This window comes from Barbus barbus (genome assembly GCF_936440315.1).
Source record: "Barbus barbus genome assembly, chromosome: 4".
Classification (NCBI taxonomy): domain Eukaryota; kingdom Metazoa; phylum Chordata; class Actinopteri; order Cypriniformes; family Cyprinidae; genus Barbus; species Barbus barbus.
This window is the reverse complement of record NC_136732.1, coordinates 31,841,483-31,863,214: the sequence shown is the minus strand read 5'-3', so window position 1 is coordinate 31,863,214 and position 21,732 is coordinate 31,841,483. Positions and strand designations below refer to the sequence as shown.

At 38.2% G+C, this 21,732-nt stretch overlaps 1 protein-coding gene across 1 annotated transcript; it reads right to left on the bottom strand.

The window, feature by feature from the left end:
* Positions 1 to 554: 554 nt before the first annotated feature.
* Positions 555 to 20,848, bottom strand: LOC306869125 (ras-related protein Rab-40C). The gene is made up of 6 exons (XM_079415740.1): positions 19,669 to 20,848; positions 10,217 to 10,277; positions 6,680 to 6,740; positions 6,297 to 6,374; positions 4,178 to 4,400; positions 555 to 3,080 (listed from the first exon to the last, which is right to left on the bottom strand). The coding sequence occupies exons 1-6, from the start codon at positions 19,808 to 19,810 to the stop codon at positions 2,806 to 2,808; spliced, it is 840 nt and encodes a 279-aa protein (XP_079271866.1). The 5' UTR covers positions 19,811 to 20,848; the 3' UTR covers positions 555 to 2,805.
* Between the last annotated feature and the right edge of the window lie 884 nt (positions 20,849 to 21,732).

Below are 21,732 nucleotides of genomic sequence, written 5' to 3'. Positions count from 1 at the left end.
GGAATGATTTGGAAATATTAGCAGCAATGCCATGGGAATTGCATTTTGTGCTTGTCTACTAGGTGACAATGTGTTTTCTGAGTCTCACATATATGTGTGAAATAAATTAGTGCGGGCACAAATTAAAAACGTGTTCCCAAGATTTATTTGTGGCCATGTTTTATTAATTCAGTCCCTTGTTTTAGTTAAGTCAATATCACACTGTATTTTAGATAAATCATGGCCATGTAGTACAGTTGAATTTTCATTCATTTTTAATTTAGTTAAATAATAGCTATGACTAAAACAAGAGAACAATTCACATTCACGTGGAATGCTCCATAATTTCCTCATTTCCAAGTAGGAAAAACACTGTACTAGGAGAAAACCTAATATTTTACCTAGAGTAATTTGATTGTTTTTTTCCTCAACACATATTCTGATACATATCAATAATTTATTCTGATTAAAGTGATGTGTAAATAACAAATAAATATTTGAATATGTAAATACCGTAAGTGTCATCTGTGAAGAGCATATTGGATGCAAAGAACCTCAAAGCTTTGTTTTACTGATACCATTTTCAATTTTATTGTGAAAAAGTCATTGCTTTTCATACACTAAGAACTGTACAATCAATAATTTAAAAAAAATGTTTTTCGTTGTTGTTGCAAGAACGTCTGATAATTACGCAAGTTATTCAGCAGCTTTTAGCTTCAACCAAAGGAAAATAGTGTTTACAATTGTGTTCCGACTGCTCCACCAAATCACATTTCCCTTTATCCCGTTCAAACAGAATTAAAGAAACCACCCCTTTGGCAACACCAGGAGGGTCCCATCACACCGCCCGATTTAAAAACCACGAGCGTGTTTTTTAAAATATAATCAGTCTTCAGTTACAAAGAGGAAAAACACTTTACAATACAAAAAAAGTTGAAATGGAACCTTCTAACTAAGTCACAGAATTTCTTTGCACTATATGATGTGCATATAACAGAGAAGAACAACCATTGCTCTCAAGCGAGAGGGATAAACTAATTCCTACAGGTGCCCAAAAAGGAATAAAACAACACTTCTTTGTAGTATTTCTATTACCACAACCTTTTGGGATTCAAAGATTAAGAGGGGGGCAATAACACCTTCTGTGGACCCTTTAACATTTACGTTACCCAACAGATGGACACCAATATGCACAACTGCTCTAAACACACAGCCAACATGTGCCAGGATCATTCTATCAGCTATAGCGACTGCAAAAGGCCTGTGGCAAATAGCTTATAGGTTAAACACTGAGAGCTCACAGCCCTCTGGGGAAGTTTAAAGGCCCCCTGCTGGCAGCCCTTCGCTCAGCCCGGTTTAAACAGGCTTCATTGGGCAGGTCTGCCGCTGGAGGCCAGGGCTCATCCCTGAGATGAAGGGGGTGGAGGAGAGAGGGGGAAAAGACTGTTGGGAGGTTTGATGAAATGAAGAGCATCCATTATTCAACAACTACGGCTGATCAGACCTGGAAGAAATGCGTTGTGAAGCAAAAGAAGTGCTGTAGATTCCACTTGTGACGCCACTTGTTTGGTTTGTGCTTGATATTTAGAAGCAAGCTTGAATGGGTTTATTATCCTTCATTCTGACATACATCTATAGAGAAACCATGCTGTATATGCAGATTAAAAGGGCTTCGAGCAAAAACCTGACTTTTGAACTCATGCTACAACACTGAAAACTGGTAGAACACGTGGACTTTGAAATCATTGCACATTTTAGCCAGAAAAGGGTGGAAACTTGTAAATGCACGGAAAGTGTAATGGGAAAGTACTGAAATGCGTGGGTTTGAGTGAGAAAATCGGGCTGCAAGGCAGTTGTGGTATCGAATTCTGGACTTGAGAAGAGAGGTAATTACAGTATAAGCTTAACACTATTGTAAATATGACAAATAATCCCACAAGACATGCAGGAAAAAGCAAATCAGAGTAAACAAAGACAAAAAAAAAAAAACTTTGCCAATACTGTCCCCTGAGGAGAAATTTCCTGTAATCCGCGTTTAAGGAGAAGACAGTTCTGACCCAAAAACACCATTTTCTGGATCTTCAGCGAGGAAAGATTTTGAACAGAAGGTGCCTGGAAATGGAAATGTGCCATCGCTCTCAGCCGAGTGGTCCCAAAGTCCACATTCAACAACACAGTCATTGTGCAAAAGATCAGCAAATTCAGAGACCACCAATTTGCAGTGCAAATCACATTTTTAATACATCAGTTCATACTTAAGCACTACATGTCATTTCGCATCAGCCCTCTCTCATTGGCAAGCATGCAAGACCATGTGACCGATGTACTTCAGGTTTTGCAGGGAGAATAGGCCTCTGCAAAGAGCAAAAAAGAGGAACACCATATGCAGAGCAGTGAGGATAATGAGTATGAGCAAATGAGAACACAAAGCGTATTATAAGCCCATAAAACAACTTAAAAACGAGGCCTCCCAGCCAATGCAGGGTTAGAGCGGCATGAACTCTCCAGCAGAGGGCGCTAGCGCAATAGGAAACATGCTGTCAGTGGTCACTGCAACAAAATCAGAGTCTGACGAAGGGTTTGTTTTTATTCACGACCTGTGAGTGAGGAATCAAATGTACTGCAGCAATGTGAGGGGAGAAATGTAGCCGTTTGTGGAGGCAGGATGTGTTTGGTCACATCCTGCTCTCCTCGCACCGGGAGGCGCCACACCTCTGTTGCGTCAGCGGCCCAGCCCCGTGTCGGTTTCCTTGTGTGTTTGTCCGTGTGCACCTGAGTGTTATGTAAGGTAAGGGAAGGGGGTGGCCCCGCCCCTGTGCCCAGAAGCTAGGAGATCTTACAGTTGTTCCTGGTGCAGTTCTGTGGCGGACTCTGAGGCGGCCGGATGGATTTCGAGCGTTTGAGGCTGTTGCCTTTGCTGCCTCCGGCGGCATTGGCTAGTGAGTAGGACCGTCCGTGCATCATGACAGCGTTCATGCCGTTCGCCATGGAGAATGACTTCAGATGGCTCTTGATGGCCACAGGAAGCGGCAGCTTATCGATTAGGTGCACAGGGGTGCAGGACACAATGGCACGGCAGCACAAGTCCTGCAGACTGAAAACTGCAACGAAAAACAAAAGACAAAACACACACACTTGAGTTACAAGACAAAGGCAATCAAAATTACATAATCGAACCATAAAAACAAAAAAAAATAAGCATGTGATACTCCAGGGATTCAACAGTAGCTGCCTCAATGCATCTGCATGCTGAGATCATTTACAAAAGTAATGAGAATGTTTTAAATTATTCAACATTCCCTCAGCAGATGTTAACACGCTGCCTGCATTTCTGTTCAGATGGAGTCGAATGCAAATGAGATTCACATGGGAAGCCTGACATGGGAATATTGGTTAACGGTGTTAGAATGTGATCTACAAGGAAAAACATTTGGTATGTTTAGCAAAAAAAGCGACGTGCTTTTAGCAAGCCTTCAACAATAATATAATATAATATAAAATAATATAATATAATAAAAGTTTGGGGTCAGTACTGTTTGTTTTTGAAAGAAATATCTTGCACTCTCTAAGGATTTGTTTGATCAAAAGTACAGTAAAAAATAGTGAAATATTACATTTAAAATTTTAAAATGCAATGTAAATATATATAAAAAAACCATTTGCAATAGAAATCTTCTGTAACTGATATTCTGTAACTTCTGTATTATAAATATCTGAAACTTTTGATCTATTTAAATTGCCAAATCTTTGAATAGAATAGAATAGGAGAGCAATAAAGAGTGTAAATCTCTGCCATTTTGAAAGGCGTTGAAAGCGCTTCCCGTTCTCAGAACTGCAGGACGCTGCTTCTGCTAAACAGCTCATCTGAGGCACTGTGAGGTCTCATGGGAAAATTCCACATAATAGTGGAAACAGACAGAGAAAGAAGTGCTTCACTGAAAGCCTTCTGCCTCTAATTACGCAGCTCTGGACGACATACAGTGTGGTTTTCTATGTTAATGGAAAGCTATGCTGATCGTGCCAGTCTTCCTGCATCACCCAGAAGGCTAAAACCAAAGATTTCCACTGTATTTGTGGAATTACAATCTAAAATAGCAGAAAGAATGGACCTTTTCGCCACTTTTTTACTGATTTCAAAGTGAAGAGATGTTGGTGCATCATCGGACTATTAAAGAACACATGCTTGAGGAAGACTCACCTCTGTTGGGCTTCCAGAACTTCTCCATGCCATGCCTCATCAGCACGATGCGCGACAGCTCTGTAAATGACTCGATGACGTTGAAGTTGCAGAGAGGGCTCACTTCGAAAAACGTCATGCCGTTCTTTTCTGCGTAAGCCCGTGCCTGTTCTGTGGGGACCTGTCGCTTGAACGCCAGGTGCAGCCGGTTACCCACAAGAATACGAGGTACACCAGGTGCGTGCTGAGGAAAGACAAAGAGACAAGAAAGTGGGTTACAAAAGGGGGATGGGAGGACCGGAGAGATGAGACCGAGGCAGATACACAGTCCTGTCAGGCTGAGTGAATCTCAAACAGCGTCACAGCTGGCCTGTCTCATTTATTTATTCAATGAGGCCTGTCATATCTGTGCCTTTCTCGAGTCCACAGAGAAAAGAGCACTCACCCATCTCTAGGAGCTGTACTGAGCAAGTACAGAACGAGTGTGTTCAAATAAAATCACAGTCAAGTCTTATTCTTCGAATCTTGAATCTCAAATAATGCTCTGAAACACGTATCATATCAGTTACAAGTTGATATCGGATATTGAATAATTATGCTCTTTCCTTTAATCGGTGAAAACACTAATAATTTAATAACAGTTCAATGTAATCTTTAGCAAATTTTAAAGGAACTCTAAAATACATTTTTCATACCGTTTTCAAACTGTGCATTACAATGTGGACAAAACTTATTTTTTACATTTAAAACAAAATGATTGATTTGACTTTTTAGGACTTAATTTTAAATTGTATTATATTATGTATTAGTAAAATATGGTTTCATTTTTAATGATAAATTCTGATGATTTCTTACTGATGAATACATAATAATGTTACATTATTGGCACCAATAAAAAAAAAAAAAGAAAAAAAGTACACACCAGTAATATACACATGGAAAAATATATTTACACTACCAATACTATCAACGCTCTATCATTTGAACTTTCCACAAAAAAGTGAAAGTTTCCACAAAAATATGAAGCAGTACAGCTGTTTTCAATATCGATAATAATATGAAATGTTTCTTGAGCAGAAAATCAGTGTATTAGAATAACTTCTGACAGATCATGTGACACTGAAGAGCTTTTATTTTTTGAGTAGCTTTACCATCATAGGAATAAATTACATGTTAAAATAAATTTAAATAGTAAATAACAATTTTAAATTGTAATAATTTCACACAATTTCTTTTTTTTTCCTTCTGATCAAACAAATGCAGCCTTGGTGAACATAAGAGACTTTAAAAACATAAAAAATATATATTTCCAACCTCAAACTTCTGAACGGTAGAGTAAATATTTTGTGAACATAACTATGAACCTAAACTGTCTCAACCTTAGATTACAAAATGTTTATCAACCGACTGCAAGAGACCTTAATAGTTTCCTCCCTACACTAATTCGAAGCTTACTGAGCAAAGCACTGCACCGTGCACCCTTCTGAAGCTCAGCAAGGTCAAAGCTCATTCTGTAATGAAATGACTCACTGTGAATCATCAGCTTAGATGTCTGACTCAAGTAAATGCAGCAAAGTCAAAGCAGAGCCTCAAGTATTCTTCTAATGTTTACCAAAGCAGGTCAAAAGTCCTCAAGTTTAAGTCTCTGCTGCCAACTAATACAACACACTCCCTCTTTCCGTCATATGTGCGGTTTGTGCTTTCTGCAGCTCTTTGTGTGAAGAAATCTTCAGCCACGCAACAAACACACTCCCTAAGCACAAATATCCACACATATCCACTTATACATACACAAGAACATACAATTCTCAAACAAGGAAGGAAGGAAGAAACTGTAACGGAGTAGCCTAAAAGGAAGGGGGCTGTAGTAAGAGAGGACATCCTCTCTGGATATCAAAAACAACAACGGTAACAGGGGGAGGAAAGGAAAGGAGAGTCACAGTAACACTGTATGCTATGATTCTGGGTTCACCTTGCTGTTATACTGAACAATATTCTTTTATGAATACACAAATGTGCATAATATACACATACATGCAGTAAAGCAGGGACATCTATCTATCAGTCTAAATCTTATAGCCCACAGGACTATGGGTATATTACTGACCTCACTTTATCATAAGGAGCAGCTTAATTTTACCTCATCAATCTCCCTGATCCAGCGGTCTATCCCGTCAAACGACCAGCGGTTGGTGATGTCATACACCAACAGGATCCCCTGTAGAGGACAAACAAACATGTATTGTTAGCCGGTATCCTGTTCATGCAGTGAAGAGGGACGTTAACAGCACTTACAGGACATGAACTGCACTCCGTAAACCATTTCAACACACTAGACCACTAGTGATTTTTTTCTTGTTGGACCAAATAACATTTTACCATAAACATTTGTATGTATCCTTGTAGGTTATGTAAACAGTATGTCATATTTGTCCATTTTTGCCTTCAGCAAAGCACTTAGTACAAAGTCAATCCTCCGAGCAAGATCAAACGGTGAAGCTCGAACACTAAAAATGCTTTTACCTGCGCTCCCCTGGAGTACGACCTGAAAATGGTGCAGAACCTGCCTTGTCCCGAAGTGTCCCTGGAAGCAAACAAAGACAAGTCAGGACAAAAATCACAGAGCAAACAGCCGGTAAATACTAGATCAGTTAAGCTTGACACATGAGCTTCGTTTCAAAACACTGTGAGCTTCTTTCATAGCATTTTAAGGCATCATAAATGCATTTATAATGTGAAAGCTGTTCTAAAAGGTCTTTTGGCCACAATTAATTCCTTAGCAAACAAGGCAATACCAGAATGCACTGTGACAAACTCTTCATCCAATATGGCAGATGAATATATAAAAAAAAAAAACTTAAATAAAAATACATTATTTGTGTTATCCATTTCCTCTGCTTTTAAGAGCATTGCATTAACTTAATAACAAGCTAACGTCAAACTAATGCACCATGCTTCAGCACTATATATGTAGCACTGAGAGTTTCTGCCTATGAAAAGCGTTCCAAATCGGTCTCTTAAGAGGTTCTATTTCAGTTACAATGCTCCCTTAAAAGGCAGCAGCCTATGTAGGCAGTAAATAGATAGGCGGCTCACTGTATTTTGGAACAAAACCATGTGTTTGAAATCGACACTGTTTTGGATGCTGAGCTTAGAGTTAACCCAAATACAATATGACTCAGGCACTTGTGTTGGCGTCACAGGCTAGAAAAACGAGTTTTCCACTGTGGCACATCCGCACCCAAATAACCTTTCCAGCTGCCTACACTATCAGTGAAAACTTTCTCACACAGTTAAGCTGGCTGTAATGGGGTGGAAAGTGTTAAATAAATCTGCATTAAAAAAATCCAAATGGCAGCTGCATTTTTGAAGTTGTGGGGCTGAACCCACACTTGGGAAAGCTGTTTAGAGCTGCACCTCCACATTCACGTCAGAGAGCTCATCAGATATACCTGGGATCTCTGAAACGTGCATTAGCAAAGATGTAGGTGGAGATTAAAGCCCTGTGGAGTGGCTCTATAAAGAATATGCACTAAGAAGCCCAATTACTATAAAGCATTACATTATATACAGCCCAGCACATTACAGCGGACCATGGGAATTTCCTAAAGGGTTTTGAGAATTGCTCCTCAGGCACTTACCACACTGTGTGTTAACGCTAATGAGCTTGTTGTTTGTCTTCATAATGTGTAATTCTGCTGTCTTATACTCCAATGCCTCCCTGATTAGGTAACTTTTCTTTCTCTCTGGGGAAGTGGCTAAATGCTTTTATGGATGTATAACAGAAAGTGGGCTCGAGATTTATTTTCCTCCTTCAGATAATGGAATGTTTACTTGATTTATGAGCTCTTGCAATTATGTATTTAATGTACATTTATACGTGTGTGTGTGTGTGTGTGTGTGTGTGTGTAACGATATCAAATACGATACGATGAAATGAAGTCCGCGATATGATGATGTTTATTGTGATATACAAAAAAAGACAAATAAAAGAATTGAAAAAAAGAAGAAAATTTTTTACATTTTAAAGTTTAATTATTCCATCTAATGCACCTTGGGATCTCAAAATGAAGAGCTCCAACCCATGTTCTTAACTAAGAAAACTAAAGTCAATTAATTGACTTGTACCTGAACTTTAAAGGGGACTCAACCCTCTTTTTATTTGTGATATACTGTTTCAGTCTAAATTACATTCACACTGGTGTTTTAGGAAGCCAAACAAATTAGAATATAATAATAATAGTAACAAGAATGACAGTAATAGCCATATGTAGTAAAAAAATTGCACAGCAAATGAAATAAAAATCTATATTTCACAGGTATATTATTTACAATACAGAAGGGAAATTACAATACTTCTTTCCTAATTTCTGCACTTGAAAGAGACATTTTGAATTTGGACTGCATTTAAACCGCTAGCGGTCAGCAATTCATACTGCACTTTTAAGCTTTTATTTTGAAGTAAACTGCAGTAGAGCTTTTATTTTGAAGAAAAACTCCAGCTTCAGTGAAAACATGATTACAAAAATGCGGCTCACTGTAAATCTAGTGAAATGCCGTGAAAATAAAGCCTAACTGGCGGCTCTTGCGTTCCCAAATGCACGCTAAACTCACAGCACATGCAATAAACGACTGTGAACTGAGCCGTTCTGAGGCGTGGAAAAGAGCGGATCACAAGCTGATCGCCTCAATAATGTGAGCACTTCGCTTTGAAACACACAGCGAAAACAGACTTGATGAAGGGATTAAGCCATATTGTTCTTTCGGTTCTAATTAGTTTGACAGATACTGTGCCAAAGCATAATGACCCAAAACACAACGCAGTGCAGAGCATGACTGAACGCGACCTGCCCTTCCTTTTTTACTACTACTTATAGCACGAAATACACATGAATACATTCAAATATCAATACATAAAGTATGTTGAAAGAACAACTTATTAATATGCATCATGTCCCATGTAATCAGTGTTTCAACTGTAGAAAAGAGGTCAATAAACCAGTTGTGAACAATGTGTCACATTTACCTCAGAAAAGTCATTCGGCGTTAATAGCTCGTCAGTTTGAGAGAGAAATGAAGTCTAGAGAAGGGCATTTTGCTTAATATATGCACTATATTAGCCTATGTATTCATTATATTTTGCTTAACCTGAAAGAGATATCTTAATTGTTTACATAAATCCGTTATGATAAGCTATTACAGCCACATATTAAAACAACAAACTGAAGCAGAAACAATTTTATAATGATATGAAATTTAATATAATTAATAAATGAAATAAATCTAAAATGTATGATTTTCCTATTTCATATTTCCTGACGATTGGGAAATAAACACACATATCCGTAAAGTTGGTAAACATGGACACGGATTACTTATTTCGCAAATCAAGATTCCTTCTGTCTCTGCGTTCATTTGAGAAGGAAAGCCTGCTGTCTGTAGAACGAATCCTTATTATACCACAACTCAAAGTGAAAGTGAAGTGAAGTCACACACACAGCAGTGAGCACACACCTGGAGCAGTGGGCAGCCATTTATTAGGGGTTCGGTGCCTTACTCAAGGGCACCTCAGTCGTGGTACTGAAGGTGGAGAAAGCGCTGTACTTTCACTCCCCCCACCTACAATCCCTGCCGGTACCGAGACTCAAACCCGCGACCTTTGGGTTACGAGTCCGACTCTCTAACCATTAGGCCACGACTGCGCTCAAGGGTAGGGACACACCAAACTGTGGCGTTGCCTCACATCGCCTGCATCGGGGCAAAAAAAGTTGTACTAGAACACACCGGACAGACTACAGTTGACACCCAAATGGCGTATACGCTCTGCGTTTGCACGAGAGAACATAACTCTACCATACTAGCAGGTGGCAGTAGTCTGTATTCAGCATTCAATCAGAGAAACCAGAAAAGCAAGAACTGTGGATATACAAAGCAAGCAGCACTTGCTTTTACCATTATTTACACCAGTCACGCTTATTACTGACAGTTTCGTGCTTTAAGCGCGTGAAGCACTGTTCTGTCTAGAGGAGAACAAAAAAACAGGAGTTGTGATGCACTTACCAAAGCTCTAGTTTCACTCTCCGCCCATCCAACAGGATTGTGGTGGTCTTATAGTCGATTCCTGCAGAATGAGAGACAGAGAACATTTAGATAAGACACATACCTGTCTGTCTGTCATCAGATATCACACAAGGTTGTCTACTGAAAAGAAAATACTCTAGACAGGATGGGAAACTCGAAAAGCTTCGGCCGTCAGCATAATTGCATTTGGTGTACTACCTAATTTAATTCTCAGCCAATTCTTCCTTTCATTAGAAGGCACTAAAGCTGAAATGACCATCTTGATAGTGACTGTGCACATTCAGTGGAAAGCTTGACAGCTGCAACCAATCTGCTGTTACCTAATGCTATCATAGCTGAAATGTGACCAGGACGCTTCCCATAAGGCGATTACCTTGACTGCTTATCTACATATATCATTCATAAAAAATTAAAAAATGAACACAGTACAAGCTCCATCAACTGAATGGCAGTATCTGCATTTTTGGGCGCTTCACAGCAGGTCAGCATTCAAGCCTGTTTTGCATTTTAATAGACAGCTCTGTCTCTAACAAAGGCTCACTGCGTCTCTTTTTATACAGGCCAGTGACTGTAATATTCACCATGCCAAAAGCGCTGGTCTCAGTGGATCATCTTTATGCACACTTGAAAAATCTGATTATCCGTAATGCTGACAACATGGACTTGTCCCCAACCTGGAGTAGTCGGGAGAGTTCATTCATCATAAGAGTGGTTTTGGCCATTGCTTCCTCTGGTACACCAGTTCTAAAAAGGAAATCAACTTTGTTCCTCTCTGATTAGAGGCAAAAACAAAGTCACACCCTTCGGTCATCTATTCCACTTTTATATCTGCTGTTTACTTCCTCCAAAGTCATAAAAGAAGGGACACAGTATAGTAGGGCTGCATGAATTAGGGAAGAAAACTAAATCACAATATTTATCATAAAAATAACAATTGAAAATCAATATGGTTAGAATATTGTTACTAAATTAAAATTAAAGCAAGTATTAGCTTGGAGGCACGGCAAACACCTTGATGTAAAATAAATTACACAAAGTAAAAATCAGCAAACACTGTGGAACCAAATAAATAAGAAACGAATGTTTAAAAAAAAACTTCCAAAATCACCTTAGATAAACGGCAAAACAGGCTTTTCAAAATCCAAAATATTGCCAAACAGGCGCTTTTGCATTTCGTTTCAAAACTAAATCTTCTGCCATCGTCTTGTGTCTCACCTCTTCTTGTCAGTCAGCTCGACTGAGCAGCCGCATTCAGTTTTTAATTATAGTGTCTGTTCTCTAGCTGAACTAAATTCTTTTTATTACTATAAAAAAAATCCAAACGATGGGGGGATTGGCAAGTAACATATAGAGCTCCAGACATCAAGTGACCCATTCGGTTTACACCACCATGCCAGCATGAGTTTCAAGGCAACAGAGAACACTGCGCACTTTAATTCAAAAGACATAGATCTGTACATAGCAAAACTTAGATAAAACAGAACAGATCCCTGTAATGCCTTTGGGGTGCTTTTAACGTGTTTCAATAAAGGAACGGATAGCTTTCCTGACCTACAGTATCCTGATATCTAAACTACCTCATCAACTTTCCCTCGTCCTACTCCGGAGACTCTTCAAAAGCCTGGAGGGGTACAAATGGATGCAATCTAATTTTGTGATGCATATTCAACTTTGGAGTCTGCCGGTGTTCTGTCGATTTGTGCTAACTTACCCTATCAGATTTTGCCACCTCTTATTAAAACAGTAGGTAGTACAATTCGACAACGGAAAATGCTACCTGTAAAATTATGGTTTATTAACCTCTACATCCACACTAACCCTAAACCTACCCTTACAGTAATGCAGATACATTTAATATTGTTGTTGGCTAAAACCTACTTTGTTGTTACAACACAACAGTAAATTACAATAGTAAAACCTTAATTTCTTCATTTTCAAATGTTTTTATTTTGGAAACAGTCAAGATGCAGTTTTCAGTCTTTCACTATTTTGATTAGTCATGCAGCCTAACAGTAGAGGCTTTAAAGAGAGAAAAGAAAGGGGAGAGATGGGACGGTCATCTTTAAGATACTTCGTAAAGCTTTGATGACTCTGAATCAAAACATGTCTGAATAAGGGTCTCCTCTCACGCTAAGCTACACAGGCAGCGTAAGATCTCCTGACAGGCGAATGTCAGCTGCTTCTGAGCCCATAGACTTCTTCAGTCCTCCATTATTAAACATCTACAAGAGAATGTAACAAGAGGGAACATGGCTTGCACTTCACTGGGGCTGATTCCTGCTGCTCTCCATTTTGCAAAAGCTTTGCTCTTAAGCAGGGCAGCACATCAAGCCAAAGAAGCATCGCACTTCCATCCTCTAGCATCCCTCGTCCTTCGTTCTGGGTAATTGTATGGGCAGATGGCTCGGCTACGAAGCCTGACAAGGGCAGTACGGTGTAATTATTATCTCAAGTTCCAGTTCGGGCCGCAGGCCAAGACTTCCCAGCCACGCTGAGCAAAGACAGCCTGAAGAGGCTAGTTTTGAGGAAGAGCCTGGAAGGGAAAGATCCAGCAAGACTTGAGGACACCTGAGAGGGATCAAGTGGACAGGGGCATGTGTGGGCATGTTTAATTTGATTTAAACAGCCTATTATCAATGGACAGAGGAAACAAAAAATTTAATTAAATTGGAAAATTGTAACTACATTGGATTTTTTTCATAGCAGGAGGCCTTTACTTTCAGAGCATGATGTCTTTGTCTCATTGATGGGTTTATTTATGACATATTTAGATGCTGTGAATTGTAATGTGCCCAGCTATGCTGGTGAGCTAGAACAGGGTGCGTCTGATTTTGAGGGAAATTTCAAAGACTACGAGCACATGAGGGCAATGAAACAAACATGCCTGAGGCTGAGAAAGGTAGAAAAGCTGGTTTCATTGAGACCATGCATTTCAGCAGGAGCTTGTGTGTGTGTTTAAACAGCATACAACATGACTCTGACTTCCATATCTGATAACCACTTTATCATTCATCAGAAGGAGAAGAACTGCGGATGCTCGCTTTTCACAAAAAATTAAATACAATGACAGCAGTGACATGATGATGTCTTTTTGAGGGTTTTGCTCAAAATAACATTCAGAATAACTCTGAGGTTTAGCTGCAACGCTAAGAGTTTAGGCCTAATTTTGGTTGAAGTACTAATGGAAACTTTGACTATAACTACACTGGGGGAAAAGTCTAAAGCAGTGGTTTTGTACCAGGACTAGGGCAGTGCTACATATTTTCAAAATGGACTGGTCAACTAATTGGTCTTAAAGGTACGGAAGCGTATTGCATTCACTTGAGGAAAAAAAATCTACTCTGTTTTTCTGAATTAACAAGTTATTTATCTCAGAATTACGAGATAATTTTTAATGAAAAAAAAAGGTTTTGCTCTGTTTTTCTGAATTAACGACTTAATTATCTCAGAATTACGAGATAATTTTTAATGAAAAAAAAAGTTTTTGCCCGGTTTTCTGAATTAATGACTTAATTATCTCGTAATTCTGAGATAATTAAGTCATTAATTCAGAAAAACAGAGAAAAAACTTTTTTCATGAAAAATTATCTCATAATTCTGAGATAATTAAGTCATTAATTACATAAAGAACTTGCACGCTTAAACATGTATAAATCCGATTAAGCTACTAGAGATAGTATCAGTAGCATCCATTCAGGTTGTAGTGGTATTTGACAGTTGAGAGAGATGGACGCTTTCCTGCGAGTGGGCGTGGTTTTAGTGCCGACAGTGGACACACCCCCAGCGTTTGAGAGCAGAGAGTCCTGCTTATTTTTCAAAGATATTTTACAAAGAACTTATTTTAGTGGCGATTTTTTTTATCATTCAAATTTGGCTGGGTGGTTAATAACACATTTTTCTGTTGTTTGGCAAACTCAGAACACATTTTAATATCACTTTACACAGACTTTAAACTCCAAATCAGTATATTTTAATATTATAATAGAAAAAAATACATTTTAAAATATATTAATACACAAAACAGTTATTTCAAACTTTAATAATATTAAATATCTTTACTGTATTTCTGATCAAATAAACAAGCCTTGTCTAGCATGAGACTTTAAAAAAAAACATTTAAAAACATTTAACATTTGGCTGCCGTCGCATCATCCAAGTGGATGCTGCACACTGGTGGTGGTTGAGGAGAGACCCCCCCACATAATTGTAAAGCGCTTTGGGTGTACAGCAATAAACAATAAAGCACTATATAAATGCATCATTCATTCATTCATTCATGGATTCATAAACATTTAGGCACAGAGCAACAAAAATTAATCTCAAGATGCATTTTTTTAAATTGTGGACAATTTTAACTTGACATGAAGTCTTAAAAAACACTGGGATAAATTCAAAAATGCACATTTCTGAGAGGGTCTAAACAACTCAAGTACACTACCAGCATACTAAATAAAGCCCTGCCACTAAAGATGTCAAAACGCAAGTTATGTAGTTAAGAAAAAAAAAAAGATAAACTAGACAACTCTCTAATCAACTTGCTGTTTGTAGTCAACCACTAAGACCCATCCTTAATATTGGACAATGGCAACCGAAAAGAATTACGAACCACAAAAATCCATTAATATACTCCAGACTGTATACAGATCAGATGGTAACTGCAGCCACGTGGATTCAGTCCGTATCCAGATCAGATGGTGGATCAGCACCTAGAGATGACCTCTACAGCCCTGAACGTCAGCGGAGACCAGGACAACTGGATGAGCCCCAGAGACCGAACCCCAGTGAAGACCCTATCTCCAAGACGGCCATCGGGACAAGACCACAGGAACCAGATGAGTCCTTTGCACAATCTGATTCTGCTTTAGCCTAGATTTAAACTGCTGATTTTGTCTGGCCAGAGGAGAATGACACTATTTCGACACACTATTTCCCCGTCTAAATACTGTAAAGCTGCTTTGACACAATTTGTATTGTTAAAAGCGCTACACAAATAACAGTGACTTAATTAATCAACATGACATAAGCTGAAATGGAAAAATGTAAATTCCAGATTGATGACTTTAAAAGATTTCATGGTCTTGCCAACAATAATTAACCAAACAAAGCAAAGAGGATATGGGAAAGTATATACATCTCCTCCTTTTTAAAGGTCAACGCGCCCATTTATTATGCTGTCCTTACAATACACAATTATATAGTTTGTTGCATTTTACATTTATTTCACTTGCATTGCTGTTTCCTCTCATTCCGTGACTTAGTCAGAACAGAACAGATAAATAAGGAAAGGAAAAGTACTGTCTACAGGGAAAACACTCTCTGGTCATGTTGTTACCGCTGTGCTTGTCTGTGCCAAATCCGTCTGCCGATCACTAGCAGCCAACCAAGATGTCTGCATCTGCAACTTTAGACTCTAAATATTTACAGATGTCCACTCAAAACCAGCGCAAAGACAGATCAATCAGCGTAAACAGCAAAGACCCAATTTATATGAATGCAAACTGCACAATCTAAAACCACTGCATAAGGCAGTTTAAAAAAAGGCTTCTCTGAACTCAAGAAATCAAAAATGAAATTTATAATCTAGTAGAATCGTTTATCTAAAGCAAGTTACAGTACACTTATTATAGCGACAGTCCCATTGAGGCAAACTGGGGTTAAATGACCATGACCATTGGGGGTTGCCAGTCTAGCTCCTTAACACCAACCACATGTCCTCCATAAAAAAATAATCTAAAAGCAGTTTTATATAATGAGATGAAGTTTAAACCAAAAAAAGGAAGCTTTTCTATGCATCAGGCTTTAATATTCCACCTTGCACACTGCCAGTTCCTCTACTCACCCTATGTATAATTCATAAAAAAAAAAAAAAAAAGCCTTTCAAAATTTAAACCATCTGAGCACGTCAGGATGGTATCTCCCTCAGGGAAATATATATGCCTGCAGCGTAATTCACCATCGCTGAATCCACGGACAAATCGTGGAGCCATCTGTGCTGATTCTCAGTGATGGTACAAGGCAACTCGTTTGAAGCTGGACCAGCAAGCTCCCCTAGGAGATCTCAGAGAAGAGCCATCCCGCTGAGATCTCTCACACCCATAAAACACACACTGTCCCCTAACAGCTTCAACCAACAAGATAAACAGCAGCCCATATGTATGAAAAGGGACAGAACAAGAGCAACCCAGCTCCTGTTCGCCTGCACACATGAAGCTCATTTGGATATGAAAGGCATATCTGTCTATAATTGGTCTATCAGCTCAATGGCTTCAGCCTAATGACAGACCGTGGATGATCTCATTACAGCAAATGGAAAGCTGTGAAAGAAATAAAATCAAAAGAAGCTTGTGCATAACCTGTCTTGACGAAGTGCTGTACTGACCTGTTCAAAGAATACACTTCACACTTCTTAGTAGGGGTCGACCGATGTATGTTTTTCAGGGCTGATGCCTATACCGATTATTACATGCCAAGTAGACCGATAACCGATATTAGGGCTGGGCGATATGGCTGAAAACTGTATCACGATATCAGTGTTTCATATCGGTCGATATCGATAATTATTGATTTTTTTTTTAAGGTGGTACATCAAGTTTGTGGTATTACCAGTCTTGGCGGGGACGACGGTCTTGCATAATTTGCAGACGACATTTGGTCTGACTACGGTCAGACTTATAATATCCAAAAAACTGCCATACTGGCGAGCTGACTTTCTCTTTTATTTACAATTTCCTCGCTCGCTGCGGCACTCATTTTCTGCTTATGAAGAGGAATCCAGCAGACCAGCCAATAGGGTCTGGCTGCAGACGTGCACTCTCAGCCGCGCGTGCGCACTTAGACACGAGACAACGATATGGCGCAACCAAACATGATACTGTTACATGATTGGCTGTTAGCGTGTCACTCCCTACGTTGCTAGGTTACCAGAGAGCGAGTGCCTTTGTTAATGCAACCAAACTTGCTTCGCAGCCTTTGTTTTCTTCCGATGAAGAATAAAAAATATCGAACGTTTTATCGAACTCATTTTTTATTGATATCGTTCACGTGTCTATCGCGATACATATCGTTATCGTTTTATCGCCCAGCCCTAACCGATATTATGAACCGATATATATGTCTGGTGTAAAAACAAAAATGTATGTCAAAATTAAGAATAACAAGGGCTCTGACAAAAACCACCTTCCCTGGTTGTTGGTTCTTACTCTTGTGTTCCTCCGTGCATCCATCTGCAATAATGGTAATATAAAGAGAGAGTTAAAAGTGGGTGCTTCCACTGTATGCTTCATGATGAAGCCTATGAATACTGTACTACAGCTAAACAGCTTGGGGAAATGTAAGTATTTGGCTTCAATAATTTACATGTTAGAAATGTATTTGTAATAGCATAACCTCTCATAATTCTTCATTAATTATTTGCTGATGACTAAATCATAACCTACAAGAGGTGACTATTCAATTCATCATCTAATGCGCATCAATTGATTAACTTAAAAAGCACAATGTATATAATAAGTGTAAATAATTTAATTGTCTTTATAGCTCCATTGTAGAGGTCTTCATGGGTCCAAAAATTCGTACCCGAAAATGTGCTGCGCAAATGATTTCTGACCTGAGAAATGCCTTAAATGTACTACCCGGACCCGCCGCGGACCCGACCATTATTCGAAAGTTGGACGCGAACCCAGCTGGGAAGACACAGACCCGACTGCACCCGTCGAGATCGGCACATATTGCACAGCGAATGCTATTAAGTCAATAAACACGTTGCGAAAAAAAACCCTTTTTGCCTTAACTACTGTAGCCCTCTCCCTGACTGCGATGCATACAATCCTCCTTGCCAACAAATTTCCATTCATGTTAGGCTGTTCCTCTCTCTTGCCGTCTGAAAAAGCCTTCTTAATCCACTCATTATTCCAGCTTCAAAAGTGTACTTGCTGTCACGGAGACCGATGACTAATGCAACTTTGCAGTTTTTTTTCCATCTCGAGTCAACTTGGACTGTTACGTTTACCCTTTTGAACTACAATAACGATACTTTTAGTTGGTTGTAATAAAGAATTTTATTTTTTTTTTTTTTTAAAACGCACAGAATTAGAAGTTCGTTACACTTTGTATTACACACAATGACCCAGGACCCGAAGTAATAGATTGGGACCCGACCCGGCTGACCATTTAAAATATAGACCCGAACCCGTACGGGTCCAGGGTCGGTTCCCGGGTCCTCCGTGAAGTCCTCTACTCCATTGTAGAAGTTGCAAAGAAGACCGCAACTATTTTAATGAAACTATAACACTAATAGCCTGTCAAATTTGACTCCGCGTTTTACAGTAAATTCCATTTTTATGACTGGATTCCATTCACGTTTATCCCATCACGGAAACCATATATAGATAACATTGAGGTGTTGTGCAACTTCAGTGTTGTGTGATTTTGCAACTTGAGCAACGTCTGCTGCCTTTGAATAAATAAAAGTCAATCAATATTGACTTTATGACCAATACTAACACATATTATTTTTGATAGTGTCCTAGAACTACTGATAAGGGGGTTTCATTTCATACTTTTTAAGTGAAAGAGTTACCTAAAGAAAAAAAAAAAGATACCATTTGAATAAAGGAGCACCTAATTACAACATTCAGCCGTGCAGTAACTATGTATTATAATGATTATAACGGGAAGATTAGTAAATTCTTTAAAAAAAAAAGTCATTTATAAGACCGGTTCTCAAATAGATCGGTTATTGGCACTTATCAGTCATAAAAAACAATATGGGTTAATCCAATTATTATGTTTAAGTGTCCAATACGCAAAATGTGGAACTGATTTTAATGATTTAATACTTTTTACACAATAATAACTTACTGATCATTGTAATATAACAATCATATGCATAATAAATATTTTATTACTAATAATATCAGATTTATTTGTGATATATATAAATATGCAAAGTTGATTTGCATAAATCATTGCTTGAAAATGAATGGCTAGTCATTACAAAGTTCACTGAGCCATATATTTGTGGACCAATAACCAATTAAACTGAAGTTGGGTAATATTTTTTTTAAATAAAGATATTGTTCAAACCGATTATCGGATCTCTTCCAACAAACATGAAGTGTATGTCATACAACCACTGAGCAGAAAAACGTGCAGTTTTTATATAACCATCTAAAAAATCCTGCAAAAGATAAAGAGGAGAATAAACTGTGTTTCCACCTCCTGTAAGTCGCTGACTGCAACAATATGGCACCCGCTGAATGACTTGCCATATTCAAAAAAACAATATTGACCATGTTAGTTGGTAAACCTGTTAAAATCACAATTATATGAATGGCTCGCGGAGCGCCAGCCTTGCTGTGAGATTATTCTGGCTGAAGGATGTGTTACTCGCAGTCTGTGTGAAGATGTGTGGGAAGTGTTGACTAACTCACCGCTGCTGTAGGCATATGGAGACTCAGCAGATCCATCTTGAAGGCTGTCCAGGATCTCTCCTTTCCCCACATCGCTATCTCCCACCAGGAGGAACTTGAGCAGGTAGTCGTAGCTCTTCACAGGGCTGCCCTGGGTGCCCATGTTTGCTCACATCAGAGCCAGAGTCAGAAAAAATAGGAGACAACTGTGTGTGTCCCTCTCTGATTGCTCCAGAGCTCTATGAGTCTCTTGTGTCAGGTCTATCTTTGAAAGGGTGCAGGGCCAAATCTACAGACAGACCAAATCAAATAATTTCCCTTCCAGTCCAGACCCTGAAGTGTTTAGTCTTAAAAATGTCCAGTCTTAAAATAATATCAGTGTACAAATGCTTCAATGGCTGGCAAACTGAACAGCTAGGTTGTTTTAATTTCTTCACACGAGCTCAAATCATCGTTAATTATACAAAATGAAAAGAACACACGTAAAAAAACATTTACAAAGACATATACCTCATCATGGCAAGTTATTGCTATGATAGAAAAGCAATTGGGCTATCGAGCTAGTGCATTGTTAGCATGCGCCTGCCAAGCTGTCAACACAAAGAAATAATCTTATTACAATTGTATCTAGTAACCACCTGCACGGTTATGTCAATATTACTAATAAGAATGTATATTTGTTATCGTAAAACTAATTAAAACCCAATTAAGATGAGTCGTTGTTCAGGTGTAGTAACACAGCATCGGCTAACGCTACTAGCTATGAGCCTAGCGAGTCAACAACAGGCGCACAACACTGATTTTATACCATAATTCTGTGCTCCAGCATAAACTCCTCACGATTACAATATATTCCTGTTGAAATGTGAGAAAGAAACGTTAGGCTGACAAAATTAAGGATATCCACAGTCGCGCTTGAGTTAGCTTGAGCAGCAGATGCTAGCGCGTCTGGCAGAAATCACGGCTCCTTTTCTGTTTTCCGTTCACGCGTCTCGTCTCGGGATCTGTGCGCGTTATCAAGCGGCTCTGGGGCGAGTCGCGGAAGGTGAGGGATTATTAAACGATAATCCGAGCCGCTGGATATTATTTCTTGTGCTGTAAATGCTCTCGGATATCCAAATACGTATAATACGTCCCATGTTCACTCACAGAGGAGAGATCACACACAAACTGTCACGCTGAGCTTTCACCTCTGCGCTCTGACTCTAACTGTACCTCCCCCAGTATACAGAGAGAGAGAGAGAGACAGAGAGAGAGAGGGAGAGAGAGAGAGAGATTTGGGCATCAAAGTACTGTAATTATTTTTGCTTACATCAATATCAATACACACAATAAAACCACAAACAGGGATAAAAACAAACAAATTAATAAAATAAGGTGACGATGCTAATAAGGTATTTAATACAAAGCATAATTAAAATATTTTATTTAAACTATTTTGAAAGAATATTTAAAATATTGAATGTTAATAATGTAATTATTTATATAAAATTAATATAAACTAATACACTTGAATTATAATAAATAAATACAGTATAAAATAAGTATAATTAAAATATTGCGATATACAGCAAATGAACACTAACTAAATAAATAATGTTAATAATTTAATACAAAGCATAATTAAAATATTTTGATTTAACCTATTTTGAAAGAATAATTAAAATATTTATATAAACATAATAAAAACTAACATGCTTAAATTATAATAAATAAATACAGTATAAGTATAATAAAAATAAATAAACAATGTTACTAATTTAATATAAAGAATATTTTGAATAATTATATTAAAAAATATATAAACTAATACTTATATTATAATAAATAAATACAGTATAAGTATAATTAAAATATTGTGATATACAGTAAATTAACAAATAATTAATAAACAATGTTAATAATTTAATATAAAGCATAATTAAAATATTTAGACAAAATTAACATAAGATAAATAAACAAATAAATAACCACAACCCTTCTAAGGATAAATTGTTTAGAGGAAATTATTATTTGTTCTCAGTGTGTATAAAGACAAGTGATGCATATGTCCAACAATCTTTCTTTTATAATTATGAAACTGTT

Coding starts and splice junctions, on each gene's coding strand:
- LOC306869125 (XM_079415740.1), bottom strand. CDS start 19,810: ATGGGCACCCAGGGCAGCCCTGTGAAGAGCTACGACTACCTGCTCAAG. Junction 6,741..10,216: donor AGAGTGAAACTAGAGCTTTG/GTAAGTGCATCA, acceptor GTTTGCTTCCAG/GGACACTTCGGGACAAGGCA. Junction 3,081..4,177: donor GTTCTGGAAGCCCAACAGAG/GTGAGTCTTCCT, acceptor TTTTCGTTGCAG/TTTTCAGTCTGCAGGACTTG.